Source organism: Microcaecilia unicolor, chromosome 2 (assembly GCF_901765095.1).
Source record: "Microcaecilia unicolor chromosome 2, aMicUni1.1, whole genome shotgun sequence".
In the NCBI taxonomy this organism is placed as follows: domain Eukaryota; kingdom Metazoa; phylum Chordata; class Amphibia; order Gymnophiona; family Siphonopidae; genus Microcaecilia; species Microcaecilia unicolor.
Genome location: NC_044032.1, coordinates 114,359,113 through 114,382,783, shown reverse-complemented (window position 1 = coordinate 114,382,783; position 23,671 = coordinate 114,359,113). Strand labels below are relative to the sequence as shown.

The 23,671-nt window shown below is 49.5% G+C and overlaps 1 protein-coding gene across 1 annotated transcript in view; it reads left to right on the top strand.

Annotated features, from left to right (window-relative positions):
* The window catches only part of TENT2 (terminal nucleotidyltransferase 2), a 245,491-nt gene that overhangs the window by 78,766 nt on the left and 143,054 nt on the right, over positions 1–23,671 (top strand). Inside the window, exon 4 of the mRNA XM_030191942.1 lies at positions 19,792–19,906. Within this exon, the coding sequence (XP_030047802.1) occupies positions 19,792–19,906 (115 nt within the window). The remainder of the gene's footprint in view (positions 1–19,791; positions 19,907–23,671) is intronic.

Sequence of the window (23,671 nt, the reverse complement as noted above, 5' to 3'; positions counted from 1 at the left end):
ACAATGTAAAGCGCTGTTCCACTTGTGGCAAGTGCAAATCAGCAGCAGGGCTCTGTAAATCGTGCTGTACTGGCGTAGGAGCCGGCCCGAGCATGGCGAGTGATGTTTCTTCCCGCTTTGAGCTGGCAGCGGGTGCCATTTTGCTTACACCGCATGGCGCGGCCTCCGTGGACACGGAGAGACCTGAGCCGGGTGGGGCACCTCGAGATGAGGTTATTTCAGGAGTGGCTAGCACCGGACAGGATTTGGGTGCCCAGGGTGAGATTTTCTCCCCGGATTTTGTGCTTTTGCTGCATAAAGCATACATGATGAAAAGAGCCCTTCCTTAGGGGGTCGCCTGAGGCTCCTCTGATTGCCCCCCCCCCCCCCCCCCCCCGATGGATTCTGGCCTGGGACTGCCCAGTGAGGCTTTTTTCCCGGATGCTTGGCCTAAAGGTAAGCGCAGAAGGGTTAATTCCCCTTCAGATTGTGGTGCACCTTTCCCCCCCCCCCCCCCCCCCCCCCCCCCCCCCCCCGTGGTCGGGGTGTGAGGATTCGGAGAACTCTGACAGACGTTCTTGGCCTGAGGAACCAGTCAGGTGCGGATTTACCACAGGATCTGGATGATCCCTCCGCGGTGAGGATTTTCCACCGTGATGAGCTGCCAGCGCTTATTTCAGATACCTTGCAGGCCCTCTCGATAGAAGATCCTGACAGTGGCATGGCCTCCTCGGGTAATCCCAGGATGGCTAGTACCAAGAAAGCTGCTCGGGCCTTTCCTTTGCATGACTCCATCCTAGAGCTTGTTTCGGCTCAGTGGGCTGACCCCGAGGGACCTTTAAGAGTTTCCAGGGCTATGGGGCAGTTATACCCTCTGCGTGAGGGACATTTGGCTCGTTTTCAAATGCCTACAGTGAATGCCCTAGTCACTGCGGTGACAAAGAGAACTACCCTCCCTGTTGAAGGAGGTGTTGCCCTGAAGGATGTTCAAGACCGTAGGCTGGAAACAGCATTGAAACGGTCCTTTGAAATTGCAGGTCTCACTGTTCGGGCGTCTGCATGCAGCTGTTATGCTGTTAGAGCCTGCCTAGCTTGGCTGCAACAGGCAGTGGCTCAGCTCGGAGATGGAGCGGAGCCCTTCTTGGATGTGGCTCCGTGGATGGAGGTGGCCTTGTCCTTTCTGGCTGATGCCCTTTATGACCTTGTCAGAGCTTCAGCTAAACAAATGGCAGTAGCAGTGGCGGCTCGCCGTCGTCTGTGGCTATGACACTGGGCAGCGGACATGGCCTCTAAGCAAAGGTTGGTGAAGTTGCCTTTTCAAGGACTTCTCCTATTTGGTGAGAAGTTGGAGAAAATTGTGAAAGGCCTGGGTGATCCAAAACCCCAGCGCTTGCCCGAAGATAGGCAGAGGCCTTCCTCTAAGGGCCAGGCGGTCCACTCCTCGTACAGACCTCGCTTCCGTGAAGCTAGAAGGTACCGCACGGGGCGTTCTGCTGGGTTCACTTCACGTGCCCGTGGTCAGCAGAGGAACTCCTTTCGCTCGGACAAGCGTTCCGCAGCCGGTGGCTCAAGACCAGGAGTTCAGGGGCGACCCTCTCAATGATGGTGCGCCGGCCCTCTCCTCGATGCCTGTCATCGGAGGACGGCTTTCCCTCTTTGTCGAGGAGTGGGCCAAGATTTCCTCAGATCAGTGGGTTCTGGACCTGATCAGAGATGGATACAGAATAGAATTCAACGCCCCAGTAAGAGACTTGTTTGTGGAGTCCCGTTGCGGTTCTGCCGTCAAACGGGCGGCGGTGGAGGAGACTTTACAAGGTCTGATTCAGTTAGGGGCAGTGACCCCGGTGCCTCCCGCCGAGCAAGGCTGCGGCCAATACTCCATCTACTTTGTGGTGCTGCGAAAAGGTGGGTCCTTTCGCCCTATTCTGGACTTAAAAGAAGTGAACAAGTCCCTGAGAGTGCGGCATTTCCACATGGAATCCCTGCGCTCCGTCATTGCGGCGGTACAGCCAGGAGAGTTTCTCACGTCTCTAGACCTGAAAGAAGCTTACTTGCACATACCGATTTGGCCCCCGCACCAGAAGTTTCTGAGGTTTGCGGTGTTGGGAAAGCATTTCCAGTTCAGGGCCTTGCCTTTTGGCCTCGCCACAGCTCCCCGAACCTTTTCGAAGGTAATGGTGGTAGTAGCTGCTTTTCTCAGGCGAGAGGGTATCAGGGTTCACCCGTACCTAGACGACTGGCTCATCAGAGCAGACTCTGCAACAGAGAGCTTACAAGCTACAGCCAGAGTGGTCTCAGTACTGCAATCTCTAGGCTGGGTCGTCAATATGGCCAAAAGTCACCTGACCCCTTCACAATCTCTAGAATTTTTGGGGGCCAGGTTCGACACAGTCTCGGGCTATGTGTTCCTATCCGAGCTAAGGCGGTGCAAGCTTCAGAATCAGGTCCGTCTGCTCCTGAGGATGCCCCGCCCGCGAGCTTGGGACATTGTCCAGCTGCTGGGATCGATGACAGCCACGATGGAAGTGGTACCCTGGGCGAGAGCGTACCTGAGACCTCTACAGTATTCCCTACTCCGGAGATGGTCTCCTATTTCTCAGGATTACCAATGCAGACTTACTTGGCTCCCTGCGGCCCGACTCAGCATGGAGTGGTGGCTCTCAGACAGCATGCTGCGACGAGGAATGCCGCTGACGCTCCCCGTTTGGTGCCTAGTAGTAACAGATGCCAGCCTGAAGGGCTGGGGCGCACATTGTAAGGGGAAGCATGCCCAGGGTCTATGGACACCCGAGGAGTCGGAGTGGTCCATCAACCGCCTAGAGTTGAAAGCGGTGTTTCAGGCGCTTCTGGCCTTTCAAGTGACCCTGGAAGGATTGGCTGTCAGAGTGATGTCGGACAACACGACAACGGTGGCCTATATAAATCGACAAGGCGGAACAAGGTGCAGAGCACTAGCCGTGCAGGCCGAACTGATTTGCCTCTGGGCCGAGCTGCATCTTCAGTGTCTGTCGGCAGCTCATATTGCAGGTCAGAGCAATGTGCAGGCCGATTATCTGAGCAGGCATCAGATCGATCCAGCAGAATGGAATCTGGCAGACGAAGTATTCCTGCAGATCTGTGCCAAATGGGACAAGCCCGTGATGGATCTAATGGCGACAAGTGCCAATACCAAAGTCTCGTGCTTCTTCAGCAGACGGAGAGATCCTCGCTCGGCGGGGTTGGATGCCTTGGCTCAACCCTGGCCTCCGGGTCTACTTTATGTGTTTCCCCCATGGCCCTTGATAGGGCGCGTGCTCCTGCGGATTCGGCTGCACCCAGGAGAAGTGGTCCTCATCGCCTCGGATTGGCCAAGGAGAGCTTGGTATGCAGACCTCCGACAGATGCTCCTGGAGGCTCCTCTGCCGTTACCTCTGGTACCGAACCTGTTGACTCAGGGACCGGTAGCCATGGAGGACGCCGGCCGCTTTGGTCTTACGGCATGGCTATTGAGAGGGCGCAATTGAGGGATAAAGGTTATTCCAATAAAGTTATTTCCACTCTCCTGCAAGCCCGCAAGCGGTCCACTTCCGTGGCTTATGCCAGGATTTGGTGCCTGTTTGAGTCTTGGTGTGCTTCCAGAGCCATTGCTCCAATGCGACGTTGAAGCCCCTTAAAAATTGGAAAGATCTATAAGCCATTATTGAAATAGACCAGGGGAAAGACACTGAGGTTATGGAATCTTGCTGCTTTTTGGGACTCTGTCAGGTACTAGTGTCCTGGACTGGCCATTGTTGAAAACAGGATAATGGGCTACATGATTTGATCTGACTCAGTAGGGCAACACTTCATATGTTTTAGCCAGGAGTGGTATGGCTTTTGGCAGAGCTGGGAAGGCCTTATGGCCCATCTGCATATTCTCTTTCCCCCCCCCCCCCCCGGTCCTCCCTGATCTACTTAGGCCTTCCCTCCTGATACCCCGTGCATCCACTGGCCACCTGACAGCATGTGCTAACATTTGTTTCCACAGGTTTGTATTTTTCTTTATGTGAGGGAGTCTATAGGATGCTGCCATTTCCCCTTAAGGCTACTCCCTCAGTGTCAGAGCCACCTTAAAACAGGAACCAAAAATGGTGGGAGTGACCTCAATGGAAAAGTCCGATGATCCTGTACTGAATATAGTTTCTTATGAAGCAATATATAAAGAACAAGAGATAAAAATTATAAGAGTGAGCATCGAGTGGAGGCAAAGAAGTATTGACATTGGTCCTCTCTGAAGCACAGGACACCAGCACCTCCGCTAGCTGAGAAGTGTCACCCTCCGTAGAAAGTGTGCTGATGCCCCAGTCTCCCTGAAGCTGGGCACCTACTTCTGATTTGCCTCCAGCATCTTCACTGACTGTCCTCGTACTGGGACTGACCATGCCTTTACTGATGTCTGTCCCCAAAGATTGTTTGTGTGCCATGTTATAAGAGGAGATGGAGCGTATTCTGGCTGGATGCATTACCAAGGCATCGAGGGCATCCGTGTTGGCTGTGGTACCGCCCCATCTCATCTTGAAGACCTACACGCTGCTTGTCAGGAGGCTATGAAACAACAAGACAGAGGGATTCGAAAACAAAGTGGATGAAACACTGCAAAAGAAGCACAATGGGCTCCAAGAATTGCAGTGGAGGAACAAGCTTTATTACAAGACCCGACACATGCCATATTTCAGCACTATGCCTGTATCGAGGTTCTATAAAAGAGACGTATATTTTGTACCTTTAAAAATCAAGTATATAAAACAATCAAATGTACAAAAATATATTGGTCCTAAATAAATATATTAGTAATATGTAATTTATCTTTAAAATCCAGCATGGTACCAGGAGGGTGGCCAACGTAATGCAAATTTTAAAAAAGGGTTCCAGAGGTGACCGGGGAAATTATAGATCGGTGAGCCTGATGTCGGTACTGGGCAAAATGGTAGAGACTATTATAAAGAACATTATTACAGAGTATATTCATGCGCATGGATTAATTAGACAAAGCCAACATGGATTTAGTGAAGGGAAATCTTGCCTCACCAATCTACTACATTTCTTTGAAGGAATGAATAAACATGGATAAAGGTGAGCCAGTCGATATTGTGTATCTGGATTTTCAAAAGGCATTTGACAAAGTACCTCGTGAAAGACTCCTGATGAAATTATAAAGTCATGGGATAGAAGGTAATGTCCTATTGTAGTTTAAAAACTGGTTAAAGATAGCAGTGTGGTTAAATGGTCTCAATGCAGAAGGGTAGATAGTGGGGTTCCCCAGGGGTCTGTGCTGGGACTGCTGCTTTTTAACATATTTATAAATGATCTAGAGATGAAAATAACTAGTGAGGTAATTAAATTTTCTGATTACACACAGTTTATTCAAAGTTGTTGAATGGCAAGAGGACCTTATGAGACTGGACATTCAAATGGTAGATGATGGTTGATGTGAGCAAGTACAAAGTGATGCATGTGGGAAAGGTAGGGTTACCAAAGGAGGACAGAATGAGCCAGTCTGGGTTTTACTTCCATTGCTTTCAATGGAAGCAAACCCCGGAGCCATATGGTAACCCTAGGGAAAGAGGAACCCAGACTATAGCTACTTGAATCAAGGTTCCACATTGGGAGTCACCATCCAGGAAAATAGTCTAGTTGTCATTGTTAAGTTGAAACCCTCTGTTCAGTGTGCATTGGCTGCTAAGAAAGCAAATAGAATGTTAGGATTTATTAGGAAAGGAATGGAAAACAAAAACATGAATGTTATAATGCCTTTGTATTGGCCCATGGTGTGACTGCACCTCGAATACTGTGTGCAGTTTTGCTCACCGCATCTCAAAAAAGATATAATGGAATTAGAAATGGTACAGAGAAGGGTGACCAACAAACTTTTTCCAGAGATGAGAACGTGGTAGAACTAGAGGACATGAATTGAAGTTGCAGGGGGGGCAGACTCAAGTATAATGTCAGAAGTATTTTTTCACTGAGAAGGTGGTAAGATACCTGGAATGCCCTCCCACAGGCGGTGGTGGAGATGAAAACAGTAACTGATTTAAAAAATGCATGAGACAAAGTAATCCTGTATAGAAGGCATGGAACCAAAGAAGCTTAGTGGTGATTAGATGGCAACACCAGTGTTTGGGAAGCAAAGCCAGTGCTGGGGAGACTTCTACAGTCTGTGCCCTGATTGTGACTGGACAGATTCAGCTTCAGTAGCTGGAGAACAAGGCCAGTGCCAGGCAGGGCCACCGAGAGACTGGGCCGGGCCCAGGGCAAGGCTGCCCCCAGGGCCCTGCCGCTGCCGCCTCCCGAGATCATCGTCGCCGCCCCCTCTCCACCTGCCCCCCTCCGTCCACCATCGGGCTGGGCCCCCCTGAATTCAAATCATAGTGCCTCACCTCGACCTCGCTCTGTGTGAAAGGAGCGCGGCAGTCTGCAGATCACCTTCCTTCGGGCCTTCCCTCCCTGTGTCCCACCCTCGCGCAAGTTACGTCATGCACAGACTGACTTCCCGCCTTCCGTGCAAGCGCATACCTCAGTTTCTTTTTTCCCCACAACAAAGTGCGGCAGGTTCCTCTTGTGCTCCTAGTTTTGGCCCGGGAAGAAGTCTTCTTTCAGCGATTTAGTTTGTTTCAAATATATATAAAAAAAAAAAAAAAGCTTCCTTTTAGTAAATCCTCAGTTTCTTTTTTCCCAGTTTGTTTTCTTTCTTTTTTGACATGGCCTGATTTTCCCTCTTTTTTTGTGCCTTTTTTATTGGCACAGTCGAGTTCTTTGATTTTGCTGAAGCCGTTATTCTTTCCATGTCATCGAAGACACCCAGCAGCTTCAAACGTACTTGGTGCAACTGGACCATCTCAGGTACTGATACCCATTTGTGGTGTATCCAGTGCCGTGGGCCCGACCACAGCCCATCTACTTTTGCTCTGTGTTTTCGTATGGAGAATAGGACCCAAGTAGCTTGAGAAGCCCAATGTGAGAAACATTTTGGGGCTCGGTCTGGTCCTTCGACGTCGACATCGAGGGAAGCATTGTTGTCAGGAGCAGAGGTAATGGCTGCTGAGGGCCAACACGCGCAGGGAGTAGTGAGGTGTTGAGTGGGTCTCCACCTGTCTCAAGACCTTCTGCTGTGCAGCCCCCGACCCCGAGGAGACGTGAGGATTCCACTTTGTCCTCGTCGGCACTGAGGAGCCTTGGTGACAGGCATTGAGTGAAGTTGAAAGCACCGTCACCGTTCTCCTTTGATACATGGCGCCGGGAGCTCCGGGGCATCGAAGGATTTGGCACCTGAGAAGCTTCGGCGCCGAGGGACCACTCCCCCTCCATTCAGGAGGTGCCGATGCGTCGGCCTCTTGGCAGCCCGGTACCTGCTCATGAACCTCAGCAGATTCTACCACCGGCTGCTCCACTGGCCCCGCAGCCTTCTCTGATGGCGGCTCTCGGTGAGCGCATCCAGGCCCTGCTTCCAGAACTTCTGGAAGGACTGCTGCACCAGTCTGCTTCAATGTCAGGGGTGCTTGCGCTTTCCGTGCCATCTTCTGCAGCGGCATCTGGCCCTTCACCTGTGGTGAGGTTCCCATCCTTGGTGCCGCTTGCGTCACCAATGTCTGTTACCACCCAGGTCGACTTCCTTTCTTCGGTGCCGATGTTGGCTACCACCCAGGTCGAGTTCCCTTCGTCGGTGTAGGAAGCTTCACTGCAGTCCATTTTGGTGTTGGCCTCTCGACATCACCATCCAGAACGTCGATCCTCTTTGTTGAGGTAGGCTTAGTCTCGGAATTCCTTTAGGGAAGTGCTTTCCAATACTGAAGAGGAGCGTGGAAATCGGAGGAAGATCCCAGATACTTTTCCTCCGATGAGTCTTTTGGGATTCCCTCTGAACCTTCCCCTCCACCTGAAAGGAGACTGTCTGTTCCTGAGAGCCTCTCCTTTACATCTTTTGTACGGGAAATGACTGCTGCCATTCCATTCCCTATGGAGGTGGAGGATGAGCCCAGGGCTGAGATGCTTGTGGTCCTGGATTATCCCTCTCCACCTAAGGAGGCTGTGACAGCTCCTGTGCATAAGGTACTCAAGGAGGTCCTTATGTGAAACTGGTCTTCTCCGAGGACAAGCAGGCTGCTTGTTCTCACTGATGGGTGACGTCCACGGCAGCCCCTCCAATCGGAAACTTCTCTAGCAAAGTCCTTTGCTAGTCCTCGCGCGCACCGCGCATGCGCGGCCGTCTTCCCGCCCGAAACCGGCTCGAGCCGGCCGGTCTTCTTTTGTCTGCACTCGGTACGGTCGTGTTTTCGCCGTGTCGAGCCCCGGAAAGTCGACCTCGCGCGTCCAAATTTATTTTGACGTGTTTTTTCTTCGGAAAAGTCTTTCAAGTGTCGGGAAGTGCTCCGGAACCCCCCCCCCCCCCCCGGGTTTCGTGTTAATCCTCCCCGTACTTCCAGCTTTTTGCCCCGATAAGTTTTCTTTCGTCGTCGGGGTAGGCCTCTTTTCGGCCTCGGTCGAGATTTTCTCCCTTACAAATTTTTTGGTGCTCTTTTTCCGTCATTTCGGACTTTGATTTCGCCGGCGCGATTTTTCCGCCCATGACATCGAAGCCTTCCAGCGGCTTCAAGAAGTGCACCCAGTGCGCCCGGGTTATCTCGCTCACTGATCGACACTCGTCGTGTCTTCAGTGTCTGGGGGCCGAGCACCGCCCTCAGAACTGCAGTCTGTGTTCCCTGCTGCAAAGGCGGACTCAGGTAGCGAGACTAGCCCAGTGGAACGTGTTGTTCTCGGGCTCTTCGTCGGCATCGGCACCGGGATCTTCGAGTGCATCGACGTCGTCAGCGTCCAGACCATCTTCCTCGGCCGCCCCTGCATCGAGTGCATCGAGGCATCGGGCCTCTGCATCGGCGCCGAGACATCGGATAGCTGCATCGACGTCGGTGGTACCGGGACCTCGTCTGCTGATGTCGTCGGACGGTGGTGCATCGTCAGGAGTGCAGGTGAGGGCTGTCCATTCCCCTGCTGGTGGCGGTGAGCCTTCGGGTGGGTCTCCTCCTACCCTGAGGGCTCCTGCGGTACAGCCCCCCCGAGACCGACCTCCTTCGGCCTCGGCCCCGAGGAAGCGACGGCTGGATTCTACGTCCTCCTCGTCGGTGCCGGGGAGCTCCGGTGACATGCTTCGGAAGAAATCGAAGAAGCATCGACACCGGTCGCCTCCCCGCGTCGGCACCGAGAGCTCTGGGTCGCCGAGGGAGTCGGCACCCAGCAGGCATCGGCACCGAGAGGACCGCTCACCCTCTGTTCAAGAGGTGTCGATGCGCTCCACTCTGGACAGCCCGGAACAGCCTCCTCGCCCGGAACAGGTTCTGACGTCGACGCCTGCATCGACCTCTTTGCCTTTCTCTGCAGCCGCTCTGAACGAGAGCCTCCGGGCCGTTCTCCCAGAGATTCTGGGAGAGCTGTTGCGCCCTACCCCTCCGGTACCGGCGGTGCTTGCGCCTCCGGTACCGTCGAGCGTGGCGCCGGCTGGCCCATCGCCCGGGGTGAGGTCCCCGACGTCGGTACCGCGTGCGGTACCGACTGCGGCCACCTCCCAGGAGGGCTCCCCGACTACGTCGGCGGAGGGAGCTTCGCCGATGCGGGCCAGGGAGTCTACCTCTCGACGCCCCCATCGTGGACGTGGCTCCACTGAATCGAGCCGGGCAAGGTTGCAGACACAGGTTCGTGAACTTGTGTCTGACACCGAGGGTGAGGCCTCGTGGGAGGAAGAAGAAGACCCCAGATATTTCTCTGACGAGGAGTCTGAGGGTCTTCCTTCTGATCCCACTCCCTCTCCTGAAAGACAGCTTTCTCCTCCTGAGAGTCTGTCTTTCGCTTCCTTTGTCCGGGAGATGTCTACGGCCATCCCCTTCCCGGTGGTTGTGGAGGACGAGCCCAGGGCTGAAATGTTTGAGCTCCTGGACTATCCTTCTCCACCTAAGGAAGCGTCCACTGTTCCCTTGCACCATGTCCTAAAAAAGACATTGCTTGCGAACTGGACAAAACCTCTAACTAATCCCCACATCCCCAAGAAGATCGAGTCCCAGTACCGGATCCATGGGGACCCAGATCTGATGCGCACCCAGTTGCCTCATGATTCTGGAGTTGTGGATCTGGCCCTAAAGAAGGCTAAGAGTTCTAGGGAGCATGCTTCGGCGCCCCCGGGCAAGGACTCTAGAACCTTAGACTCCTTTGGGAGGAAGGCCTACCATTCCTCTATGCTCGTGGCCAAAATCCAGTCTTACCAGCTCTACACGAGCATACACATGCGGAACAATGTGCGGCAGTTGGCGGGCTTGGTTGATGCTCTTCCCCCTGAGCAAGCCAAGCCATTTCAGGAGGTGGTCAGGCAGCTGAAGGCGTGCAGAAAATTCCTGGCCAGAGGGGTGTATGACACCTTTGATGTTGCGTCCAGGGCTGCTGCTCAAGGTGTGGTGATGCGCAGGCTCTCATGGCTGCGTGCCGCCGACCTGGAGAATAGACTCCAGCAGCGGATTGCGGACTCGCCTTGCCGTGCGGACAACATTTTTGGAGAGAAAGTCGAGCAGGTGGTAGAGTCTCTCCACCAGCGGGACACCGCATTCGACAAGTTCTCCCGCCGGCAGCCTTCAGCATCTACCTCTACAGGTAGAAGATTTTTTGGGGGAAGGAAGACTGTTCCCTATGCTTCTGGTAAGCGTAGGTACAATCCTCCTTCTCGACAGCCTGCGGCCCAGGCTAAGCCCCAGTGCGCTCGCTCTCGTCAGCAGCGTGCGCCTCAGCAGGGCCCTGCGGCTCCCCAGCAAAAGCAAGGGGCGAGGTTGAAAGCTTTTCACCAAAGGTGGCCTCTCATAACCTCTGATCAGTGGGTTCTGCAAATAGTCCGGCAAGGATACACCCTCAATTTGGCCTCAAAACCTCCAAATTGTCCACCGGGAGCTCAATCCTACAGCTTCCAGCACAAGCAGGTACTTGCAGAGGAACTCTCCGCCCTTCTCAGCGCCAATGCGGTCGAGCCCGTGCCATCCGGGCAAGAAGGGCTGGGATTCTATTCCAGGTACTTCCTTGTGGAAAAGAAAACAGGGGGGATGCGTCCCATTCTAGACCTAAGGGCCCTGAACAAATATCTCGTAAAAGAAAAGTTCAGGATGCTTTCCCTGGGCACCCTTCTCCCCATGATTCAGCAAAACGATTGGCTATGCTCTCTGGACTTGAAGGATGCCTACACACACATCCCGATACTGCCAGCTCACAGACAGTATCTGCGATTTCAGTTGGGCACACACCACTTCCAGTACTGTGTGCTACCCTTTGGGCTCGCCTCTGCGCCCAGGGTGTTCACAAAGTGCCTAGCTGTGGTAGCAGCGGCACTTCGCAGGCTGGGGGTGCACGTGTTCCCATATCTCGACGATTGGCTGGTGAAGAACACATCCCAGGCAGGAGCCCTGCAGTCCATGCAGATGACTATTCGCCTCCTGGAGCTACTGGGGTTTGTGATAAATTATCCAAAGTCCCATCTTCTCCCAGTGCAGAAACTCGAATTCATAGGAGCTCTGCTGGATTCTCGGACGGCTCGTGCCTATCTCCCAGAGACGAGGGCCAACAACTTGTTGTCCCTCGTCTCGCGGGTGCGAGCGTCCCAGCAGATCACAGCTCGGCAGATGTTGAGATTGCTGGGCCACATGGCCTCCACAGTTCATGTGACTCCCATGGCCCGTCTTCACATGAGATCTGCTCAATGGACCCTAGCCTCCCAGTGGTATCAGGCTGCTGGGGGTCTAGAAGACGTGATCCACCTGTCCACGAGTTTTCTCGAATCCCTGTATTGGTGGACAATCTGGTCCAATTTGACTCTGGGACGTCCTTTCCAAATTCCTCAGCCACAAAAAGTGCTGACAACGGATGCATCTCTCCTGGGATGGGGAGCTCATGTCGATGGGCTTCACACCCAAGGAAGCTGGTCCCTCCAGGAACGCGGTCTACAGATCAATCTCCTGGAGTTGCGAGCGATCTGGAACGCTCTGAAGGCTTTCAGAGATCGGCTGTCCCATCAAATTATCCAAATTCAGACAGACAACCAGGTTGCCATGTACTATGTCAACAAGCAGGGGGGCACCGGATCTCGCCCCCTGTGTCAGGAAGCCGTCAGCATGTGGCTCTGGGCTCGCCGTCTCGGCATGGTGCTCCAAGCCACATATCTGGCAGGCGTAAACAACAGTCTGGCCGACAGACTGAGCCGGATTATGCAACCTCACGAGTGGTCGCTCAACTCCAGAGTGGTGCGCCAGATCTTCCAAGCGTGGGGCACCCCCTTGGTGGATCTCTTCACATCTCGAGTGAACCACAAAGTCCCTCAGTTCTGTTCCAGGCTTCAGGCCCCCGGCAGACTGGCATCGGATGCCTTCCTCCTGGATTGGGGGGAGGGCCTGCTGTATGCTTATCCTCCCATTCCTCTGGTGGGGAAGACTTTGTTGAAACTCAAGCAAGACCGAGGCACCATGATTCTGATTGCTCCTTTTTGGCCGCGTCAGATCTGGTTCCCTCTTCTTCTGGAGTTATCCTCAGAAGAACCGTGGAGATTGGAGTGTTTTCCGACCCTCATCACGCAGGACGAAGGGGCTCTTCTACATCCCAGCCTCCGGTCCCTGGCTCTCACGGCCTGGATGTTGAGAGCGTAGACTTTGCCTCTTTGGGTCTGTCAGAGGGTGTCTCCCGCGTCTTGCTTGCTTCCAGGAAAGATTCCACTAAGAGGAGTTACTTCTTTCTGTGGAGGAGGTTTGCCGTCTGGTGTGACAGCAAGGCCCTAGATCCTCGCTCTTGTCCTACACAGACCCTGCTTGAATACCTTCTGCACTTGTCTGAGTCTGGTCTCAAGACCAACTCTGTAAGAGTTCACCTTAGCGCAATCAGTGCATACCATTACCATGTGGAAGGTAAGCCGATCTCGGGACAGCCTTTAGTTGTTCGCTTCATGAGAGGTTTGCTTTTGTCAAAGCCCCCTGTCAAGCCTCCTACAGTGTCATGGGATCTCAATGTCGTTCTCACCCAGCTGATGAAACCTCCTTTTGAGCCACTGAATTCCTGCCATCTGAAGTACTTGACCTGGAAGGTCATTTTCTTGGTGGCAGTTACTTCAGCTCATAGAGTCAGTGAGCTTCAGGCCCTGGTAGCCCAGGCCCCTTACACCAAATTTCATCATAATAGAGTAGTCCTCCGCACTCACCCTAAGTTCTTGCCAAAGGTCGTGTCGGAGTTCCATCTGAACCAGTCAATTGTCTTGCCAACATTCTTTCCCCGTCCTCATTCCTGCCCTGCTGAACGTCAGCTGCACACATTGGACTGCAAGAGAGCATTGGCCTTCTACCTGGAGCGGACACAGCCCCACAGACAGTCCGCCCAATTGTTTGTTTCTTTTGATCCCAATAGGAGGGGAGTGGCTGTAGGGAAACGCACCATATCCAATTGGCTAGCAGATTGCATTTCCTTCACTTACGCCAGGCGGGGCTGGCTCTTGAGGGTCATGTCACGGCTCATAATGTTAGAGCCATGGCTGCGTCGGTAGCCCACTTGAAGTCAGCCTCCATTGAAGAAATTTGCAAAGCTGCGACGTGGTCATCTGTCCACACATTCACATCTCATTACTGCCTGCAGCAGGATACCCGACGCGACAGTCGGTTCGGGCAGTCAGTTCTTCAGAACCTGTTTGGGCTTTAGGATCCAACTCCACCCCCCGAGGGCCCTGTTTGTTCTGTTCCAGGCTCCACTCTCAGTTAGTTGGTAAATTTTTTAGGTCAATCTCAGTTATATCCTCGCCGTTGCGAGGCCCAATTGACCATGGTTGTTGTTTTGAGTGAGCCTGGGGGCTAGGGATACCCCATCAGTGAGAACAAGCAGCCTGCTTGTCCTCGGAGAAAGCGAATGCTACATACCTGTAGAAGGTATTCTCCGAGGACAGCAGGCTGATTGTTCTCACAAACCCGCCCGCCTCCCCGTTGGAGTTGTGTCTTCCCTTGAAGTGTATTGTCTTGCTACATACTGGACTGGCCGGCTGGAGCCGGTTTCGGGGCGGGAAGATGGCCGCGCATGCGCGGTGCGCGCGAGGACTAGCAAAGGACTTTGCTAGAGAAGTTTACGATTGGAGGGGCTGCCGTGGACGTCACCCATCAGTGAGAACAATCAGCCTGCTGTCCTCGGAGAATACCTTCTACAGGTATGTAGCATTCGCTGTTTCCTCTGTCTCATCCACTCTCTCATTACCTCTCGCCTTGACTACTGCAACCTACTCCTCACTGGCCTCCCACTCAGCCATCTATCCCCCCCTTCAGTCCGTCCAGATCTCTGCTGCCCGTCTTATCTTCCTCCTCGACCGATATACTCATATCACCCCTCTCCTCGAGTCAATTCACTGGCTTCCGATCAGGTACCGCATACAGTTTAAGCTTCTCCTACTAACCTACAAATGCACTCGATCTGCAGCCCCTCCTTACCTCTCTACCCTCATCTCCCCTTACGTCCCTACCCGTAACCTCTGCTCCCAAGACAAATCCCTCCTTTCAGTACCCTTCTCCACCACTGCCAGCTCCAGGCTCCGCCCTTTCTGCCTCGCCTCACCCCATGCTTGGAACAAACTCCCTGAGCCCATTCGCCAGGCCCCCTCCTGCCCATCTTCAAGTCCTTGCTCAAAGCCCACCTCTTCAATGTCGCTTTCGGCACCTAACCACGACATCTCTACTCAGGAAATTTAGACTGCCCCAACTTGACATTTCGTCCTTTAGATTGTAAGCTCCTTTGAGCAGGGACCATCCTTCTTTAATTTGTACAGCGCTGCGTAACCCTAGTAGCGCTCTAGAAATGTTAAGTAATAGTAGTAGTAGTGATCCAGAAGAAGACTGATTCCCAGTATTGGATCCATGGTGAACCTGGGTTGATGAGGTCTCAGTTACCTCCACAATTCCATGGTGGTGGACTCTGCCCTCAAAAGAGCCAAGAGTACTAGGTACTATGCCTTGGTGCCCCCAGGCAGAGAAGCTAGGACCTTGGACTCTTTTGAAGACGTATCAGGCCGCTATGCTTGCTGCACGTATCCAATTTTACCAGCTCTTCACGAGCGTTCACTTGTAGAACTTGGTGAGGCAGCTGTCTACCTTGGTCGATGCTCTCCCTCCGGACTAGGCTGAGCCTTTTCACCGGGTGATCAGGCAGCAGAAGGCGTGTCGTAAATTCCTGGCCAGGGGTGCCTACGATACTTTTGGTGTGACATCCATAATCTCTGCTCAGGGCATAGCGATTCGCAGACTCTTATGGTTGCGTGTTTCTGACCTGGATCATTTGATCCAGCAGAGGATGGCGAATATACCTTGCTGGGGGGATAAACCACATCGAGCCTGCAAATAAGTGGGAAAATGTGGGATACAAATGCAGCAAATAAATAAATAACCTTTTCGGAGAGAAGGTGGAAGATCTGGTGGGCCAAGATCAAGAGGCACAATGATGCTATTGCTTCTCTCTTCTGCCGGGCTCCTTCTGCTACAGTCTCCTCAACCAGGAGGTTTTTTTTTTTTTGGGGGGGGGGGGGCGCTCGTTCTCATCAGCAGCATGCACCTAAGGCCCATGCTGCTCCCCAGCAAAAGCAAGGGAGAGGCTTTTGACCAGCTCCAGCAAAGCATAGCCACAGTAAAAGTGTCTGTACCGGACGCCGGTTGGAGGGAGGTTAATGTTTTTTCATCAAAGGTGGCCTCTCGTAACCTCCGACCGGTGGGTTCATCAGATAGTCCGGTTAGGATACACCCTCAATCTGGAATCCAAATTGTCCACCGGGAGCTCATTCATATAGCTCCCAGCACAGGCAGGTACTTGCAGAGGAACTCTCCGCCCTTCTAATGGCCCGTGTGGTCGAACCTGTTCCACCAGGGGAAGAAGGGCTGGGATTCTATTCTAGGTACTTCCTTGTGCAAAAGAAAACAAGGGGGATGCGTCCCATCCTAGACCTAAGGGCCCTGCACAAATTCCTGGTGCGAGAAAAGTTCAGGATGGTTTTCCTGGGCACCCTTCTTCCCATAATTCTGGAAAACGATTGGCTATGCTCTCTGGACTTAAATGATGCTTACACCCACATCTCGATACTTCCAGCTCACAGGAAGTATCTTCGATTTCAGCTGGGAACACAGCACTTTCAGTAACGTGTATTGTCCTTTGGTCTGACGTCTGCGCCCAGAGTGTTAACAAAGTGTCAAGCAGTAGTTGCAGCGTTACTACGCAGACTGGAAGTGCATGTGCTCCTTTATCTCAGTGATTGGCTGGTAAAGAGCACCTCGGAGGATGGAGCTCACAAGTCCATGCAGATGGCTTTTCAGTTGCTATAACTACTAGGGTTCGTAATAAATTACGCCAAGTCCCATCACACTCCTGTTCAAAAACTGGAGTTCATTGGAGCACTACTGGACACGCAGATGGCTTTAGCTTATCTCCCTGAGACAGGGGCAGACAATCTCCTGTCCGTAGTGTCCGCAGTTCGAGCGACTCAGCAAGTCACAGCTCGGCAGATGTTGAGACTCTTGGGGCACATGGCCTCCACAGTTCATGTCACTCCCATGGCACGTCTACATATGAGATCAGCTCAGTGGACCCTAGCTTCCCAGTGGTAACAAGCTTCGGGGAATCTAGAGGATGTGATCCATCATCCACTGACTTTCGCAATTGTCTTCAGTGGTGGACAGTCCGACCCAATTTGAACATGGGCCGACCAGTCCAAATTCCTCAGCCACAGAAGGTGCTGACGACAGATGCATCTGCCCTAGGGTGGGGAGCTCATGTAGATGGGCTTCACACTCAGGGAGTCTGGTCCAGGAAACAGGTCTTCAATTCAACCTCCTGGAGCTTTGAGCGATCTGGAACGCTCAAGGTTTTCAGAGATCGACTGTCCAACCAAATTATCTTGATTCAAACAGACAATCAGGTTGCGATGTACCACACCAACAAGCAGGGGGGCACCAGATCTCACACTCTGTGTCAGGAAGCCGTTCAGATGTGGCTTTGGGCACGCTTTCAGGGCATGTTTTTCCAAGCCACTTATCTGGCAGGCGTAAACAACAGTCTGGCCAACAGGCTGAGCAGAATAATGCAACCTTACAAGTGGTTGCTGAATATGGGCATAGCCCGCAAGATTTTCTAAGCGTGAGGCACCCTCTTGGTGGATCTTTTTGCCACGCAAATGAATCACAAAGTCCCTCAGTTCTGTTCCAGGCTTGAGGCCCATGACAGACTAACGTCAGATGCCTTTCTCTTACATTGGAGAACAGGCTTTCTGTATGCGTATCCTCCCATACCTCTAGTAGGGAAGACTTTGCTGAAACTCAAGCAAGGCCTCAGAACCATGATCCTGATTTCTCCCTATTGGCCGTGTCAGATTTGGTTCCCTCTTCTTCTGGAGTTGTCCCCCGAAGAACTGTGGAGATTAGAGTGTTTTTCCATCACTCAGAACGAGAGGTCGCTTCTACATCCCAACCTCCAGTCTCTGGCTGTCACGGCCTGGATGTTGAGAACTTAAAATTTGCCTCCTTGGGTCTTTCAGGTGTCTCCCGAGTCTTGCTTGCTTCCAGGAAAGATTCCATGAAGAGGTGTTACTTTTTCAAATGGAGGAGGTTTGCCATCTGGTGTGATAGCAGGACCCTAGAATCCTGTCTTTTGTCCTACACAGACCCTGCTTGAATACCTTCTACACTTGTTAGGGTCTGGTTTCAAGATCAACTCAGTAAGGGTTCACCTCAGTGCAATTAGTGCTTATCGGCGTGTAGAGGGTACGCCTATCTTAAAACTGAAGTACTTATCTTAGAATGGTGTACATGTATGGGAGTTGGTGCCGACATGAATTCATGTTTTTCGAAAAGGCTATTTCAAGACATCCCTTGTAACAAAATATACATTAAATTCCTCTTCCACATATTAAACTCAAACTCCAGCCTCCTCAGCTCCCTGTAACTCTAACTGTAGTTCTCTCTTCCTTAAAATTCCAACAAGATCCATATTTCTGTCTGCCCCTAAAGTCTTCTCCCACTTTCAGTACCACAACCTCTCATTTGTTTCTCCTTATCCCCCCCAAGCTATCACTGTATTTTCTCCCCCTCCCCTAGCTATCACTGTATCTTCTCCCTCGTCCATGGCCAGTCTTCAGTTTGCTATTCCCACCCCCATGGCACAATCACCCCTTTGCTCTGCCTCCAATCCCCATGGCACAGTCACCCCTTTGCTCTGCCTCCAATCCCCATGGCACAGTCACCCCTTTACACTGCCTCCAATCCCCTAATGGTACAGTTACCTATTTTATCTGCCCCAGTCCCCCCATGGCACGTGATTCACCTATTATCTCTATCCCTAGTCCCCCACTGCACACTTACCTTTTTTTCTGGCCCCTTTCTCCATTTCAGCCATGGAGTGGCTATGCTCACACTCTTCCGCCTCCACCGCTGAGCTCTCCCGGCAAGGAGGAAGTGAATTGCAGCACAGTGGGTCACTTCCTCCTCTTGTGCTGGTTTAGACCCAACTGTTTATGAACCACAGGATCATATTTCACATTAACAGTCAGGTCTAAGCCCGCACAGGAAGAGGAAGTGACCTGCTGTGCCGCGGTTCATTTACTCTGCTTTTTACCATGCGAGCTCAGCCCTGGAGGAGAAGAGAGAGTGATCAGAGTTGCTGCTCATGCCTGCCCTGAATTCTGTACATCATGTTCAGAATTCTGTGCATCCTGGTGGTGGTGGGAGGAGGGGGGCAATTCTGCATAAATGTTGCGCAGAATTCCCCCAGGAGTATGCTTGTCTGGCTTTCTGGTAACAAATGATAGAGGGAATGGGACAGTTTCCCTATGAAGAAAGGATAAAGAGGCTAGGGCTTTTCAGCTTGGAAATGAGACATCTAAGGTGGAGATAAGATAGCGGTCTATAAATTACTGAGTAATGCTTAGACATGAATCACTTATTTACTCTTTCCAAGAGGACATGAATCTCTTATTTACTCTTTCCAAGAGGACTAGAAGGTGTGCAGTGATGTTACTCAGTAGAAAATTTAAAACTAATCAGAGAAAATATTTTTTCACTCAATGTGCATTTAAACTCTGGAATTCTTTGCTGAAAAAATGTGGTAAAAACATAGCAGGGCTTACAAAAAAGTTTGGTCAAGTTCTTAAAAAAAAAAAAAAAGTCCATAAACCATTATTAAGATGGATTTGGGAAAATCCACTGCTCATTTCTGGGATAAGCAGCATAATCAGTTTTACTTACTGGGTTCTTGTGACCTGGATTGACCACTGTTGGAAACAGGATACTGGGCTTGATGGACCTTCAGTCTAACCCAATATGGCAATGCTTATGTTCTTAATATCAATATTGGAGCTTGAAACATGTCTTAACTACAATGATCATTATCAAATCCACTCCAGAAGTTTAATTTGTCAACCAAAGAAACTATAGCAAATGCTACAAAGTCTCTGATCTGACTTTAGCATTCTGAGCTATACAGATTAAAACTCAAAATAAGGCATTTTATCAGCTTTGCTGTGTTGGTCTTTTTTTTTTTAACCTGTTTTATTTTTTTTTATCAGGACACACTACAGTTAACCACTTACAGTCAGAATTCTTGCTGATCAGAAGATGTCAGCAGCAAAACAAACCACAAACTCAAAAGCCCCAAATTGTAATGGTTGTACAGTTCATAATACTGTGTGGCATATGTTTTATTGATTTAAAAAAATGAAAATGGTAATTTACAGTTGTAGTTTATAACTCATGTTTATTGGTGGTTTTCTGATTGATTCTTCAGTTAAGTCAGCAAGTACTAGAGTTGTTTCAAAGATGTCAGCAACAGGCCTGTGATCTGAAGAAGAAAGATGCTTGCCGAGCTGAACTTCAAAAGGAAATTCAACAGCTCTTTCCACGTATGTACTGATTTGTTTTTACTATTTATTATTCACTGTGTACTATGCAGTAGTCCACAGGCTCACATAGAATATATTATATGTTCCCATTCAGGAGTATTTCTTTTAAATCTTTATTTTTGAACTTTTTAAGCTCCTTCGCTTGTAATTCTCTTATATTTTTATTAGGCAGTGTTGTATAGCAACTAAGTAAATGTAACTACTTATGTACTTAAGTAAAGATTTGTCACTTTTATTTGTGAAGAAGTACAGGAAACACTTGTTGTTTTTACTTTTACCAAAGTAATAATTTCACAAATTTTTACTACTTTTACCTGCTTGCTTCTGATGTTTGGAAAAAGTAAAAGTGGAAGAGAGACCTAAATGATTCCTCAGTAAACCAAATGAAACAGCAAAACAAACCTTGTCATGCAAACAGTGGGACCATCTCATCTTAAATGCTGTTCGGGGAATACAGCCTATGTGGACAGTGGAATTGTCTGTGTTTGCTGAATTGGTTACTGGTCACCAGCCAAACAGAACATTGATGAGTTTATTCAGAGATGAAGCTGAAGCTGGTTGCAATTCTTGGTGAACAGACATATTTCTCTACCACAACAGACTGCTGGACGTCCCATGGAAAATTTTACACTGGTGTGACTGTTCGCTGGAATGATAGTCTGCTTGTCTGACCTTAAAACTGAAGGGTTTCCAGACATTCAGCATTCTTGCATCAGTTCTTGAAGATATTCAAATAGTTTGCCATCAGACAAAAAATTGAACAATAATGATTTCAACTTTGTGAAAGCCTTCTCTGTAATTGGACAGCATAACAGTGATAAAGATGAAGATGCAATTGATGAATTAGACAGCACTACTTCTAATGCAGATGATAACAACAATGATAAAGCATTCTTTGCAGTGGCGTAGCCATGGGGGAAGGGGGCCCTTGGTGGCCTTGACCCCCCCCCCCCCCTTACCTTTGGCTTAGGCCCTCTCTGCTTTAATGGCTGGTGGGGATGCCAAGCCCCACCAGCCAAAGAAGTCTCCTCGCGAGTCCCACCTGTGCTTCCAGAGCAGCACTTAAGTCAGCAGGCATGCCTCGACCGCTGATGCTGGCTCTCGCACATACTGAGTTTAGCTACTGAACTGAGCATGCGTGGGAGTGGCAGCATCGGTGGCTGAGGTTGGCGGGACTTGGCATCCCCACCAGCAAAGGTGTAGTTAATATAGGTGGTGGAGAGAATACTTGGCCCCGTTATGCCACCTTTGTCCCCATCCCCCACCCCCAAATGGACTTCTGGCTACATTGCTGGAAGTCAAGTGTTTAAGACAGAGATTCCCTTAATCAATACCCTATAGACCTTGACAAAAGGCATCGGTAATATTATAACCTGACCTGATTTGAAGGAACCTCTTATCAGACTGAATAATCCATTTCCTGCTAGTGCAGTTGACACCTTTTTAGCTGTGCTTGATTAATGACTCAGAAGCGCACTTGCATGAGTAATAGTCATTTTCAAAATTTAGTTTTACCAAAATCTAAGTGAATTAAATTGTAGAGCAATGCAGTTTTTAGGATAAAAATGTTCACAATAGTTGCATTCATTGTAGTTGCAGTACTTTTACTTTTTGCTCAAAAAGTATATTAGGCAAGAACTTTTTTTTATTTTTTACTTAAGTACAATTTTTTTTTTTTTTTTTTTAATATTGTTTTTATTGCAATACACAGTGCCAATTTCCAGATGAAAATAAACAAATGTATCTAATTTGTACAGAAATCTCTGCGGTTTCATATTTAACATGCAAAAACTTTATACATTGTAGCACCCAATATTTTTAATGTGTTCACTATACTTTTACTTAAGAATCATTTTAACTTAAGTATTTTGACTTGGTGGGTGTGACTTGTGTCTCTGCTGGGAGAAAACAAATCAACATTTGAGTAAGCAGTTACTGAGATTCTACCTTCTGGAGATAGGTTGCCAACTAATCTCTCCTCCTGCATTAGGCTTAGACCCTCCCACCACTAGAGTGACACTTCTAATATAGCCTCCCTAACACCTTAATTTCCCACAACTGTTCTCACCCAATTATAGCCATTAACTAATTAATCTACCCACCCACCCCTAGAGTGACACTTTTTATATAGATTACAACACAAATATAGATTACTCTACATGCTGATGGAAATTCTTAGCAACTTTTGTAGACTTTTACTTAAATACTATTGTTCACATACATAGCAAAAGTCTTTTGCTTTAACTGTAGATTTAGACAGTTATTGAAAATTCTACTTAAACACTATTGATTGCATACATATTAAATTGATTTAATATCAAATGTTATTGCCTGTTGTAACACTGCAGACAGCATTTATCCAAGACATATAACAAAATGTTCTTCCTAAATACTCTTATTGCTATCCACTCATTTGCTCTTACCTTTTCAACCTCAAGTAGAGGAGTGTGGTAGCCGTGTTAGTCCACTCTTAAGGTTATCAATAGAAATCAAACAAAATAAAACATGGAAAAGAAAATAAGATGATACCTTTTTTATTGGACATAACTTAATACATTTCTTGATTAGCTTTCGAAGGTTGCCCTTCTTCGTCAGATCGGAAATAAGCAAATGTGCTAGCTGACAGTGTATATAAGTGAAAACATTCAAGCATTGCTATGACAGTCTGACAGGGTGGGAGGATGGGGGTGGGTAGGAAGTATGCATGGGGACATCAAAGCATATCATTGGTATTCTAACAGGGTGGGTGTGGATAGGTGAGGGGAGGGTGATCAACAGAGACATACAGCTTTATGGTTTATAATGGGCTAGGAACCCCAGGTCCTTGTTAAGTCCTTTCTGTTGGGTGTTAAAATATTCAATCATTCTGACTTCAAAGGTCTTACGTTCTTGTATGGTTTTAAAGTTACCTTTGAGGATTCTCACTGTGAAGTCACTGGTGCAGTGTCCTGGTCTTGTAAAATGTTGCCCAACAGGCGTGGGAACCCTGCTGGCACCAGCATTGTTTATATGATGTCTATGTAAATTGAATCTTGTCTTAAGCATCTGGCCTGTTTCTCCAATATAGCATCCTTCATTACATTTTTTACACTGAATGATATATACCACATTGGAAGATGAGCAAGTGAAAGATCCCTTTATGTTGAATATCTTTCCTTTGTGGATGACTTTGGGGTCCTGTGAAATATTTTGGCATAGTTTGCAACTGGATAAATTGCAGGGAAGTGTGCCTTTCTGTTCCTTTTCAGTCTGTGAAGGAAGTTTACTTCTGATTAGCTTGTGTTTTAAATTGGGTGGCCCGCTTGTAGTGACATACAATCCAGAGCTGGAAAAACTGAGGAAAATCATAAGAGATCTACAACCTATACTCCAGGAGGATGAATTACTGAAAGAGATATTCCCATCCCCACCAGTACTGGCCTTCCGACAGCCACCCAATTTAAAACACAAGCTAATCAGAAGTAAACTTCCTTCACAGACTGAAAAGGAACAGAAAGGCACACTTCCCTGCAATTTATCCAGTTGCAAACTATGCCAAAATATTTCACAGGACCCCAAAGTCATCCACAAAGGAAAGATATTCAACATAAAGGGATCTTTCACTTGCTCATCTTCCAATGTGGTATATATCATTCAGTGTAAAAAATGTAATGAAGGATGCTATATTGGAGAAACAGGCCAGATGCTTAAGACAAGATTCAATTTACATAGACATCATATAAACAATGCTGGTGCCAGCAGGGTTCCCACGCCTGTTGGGCAACA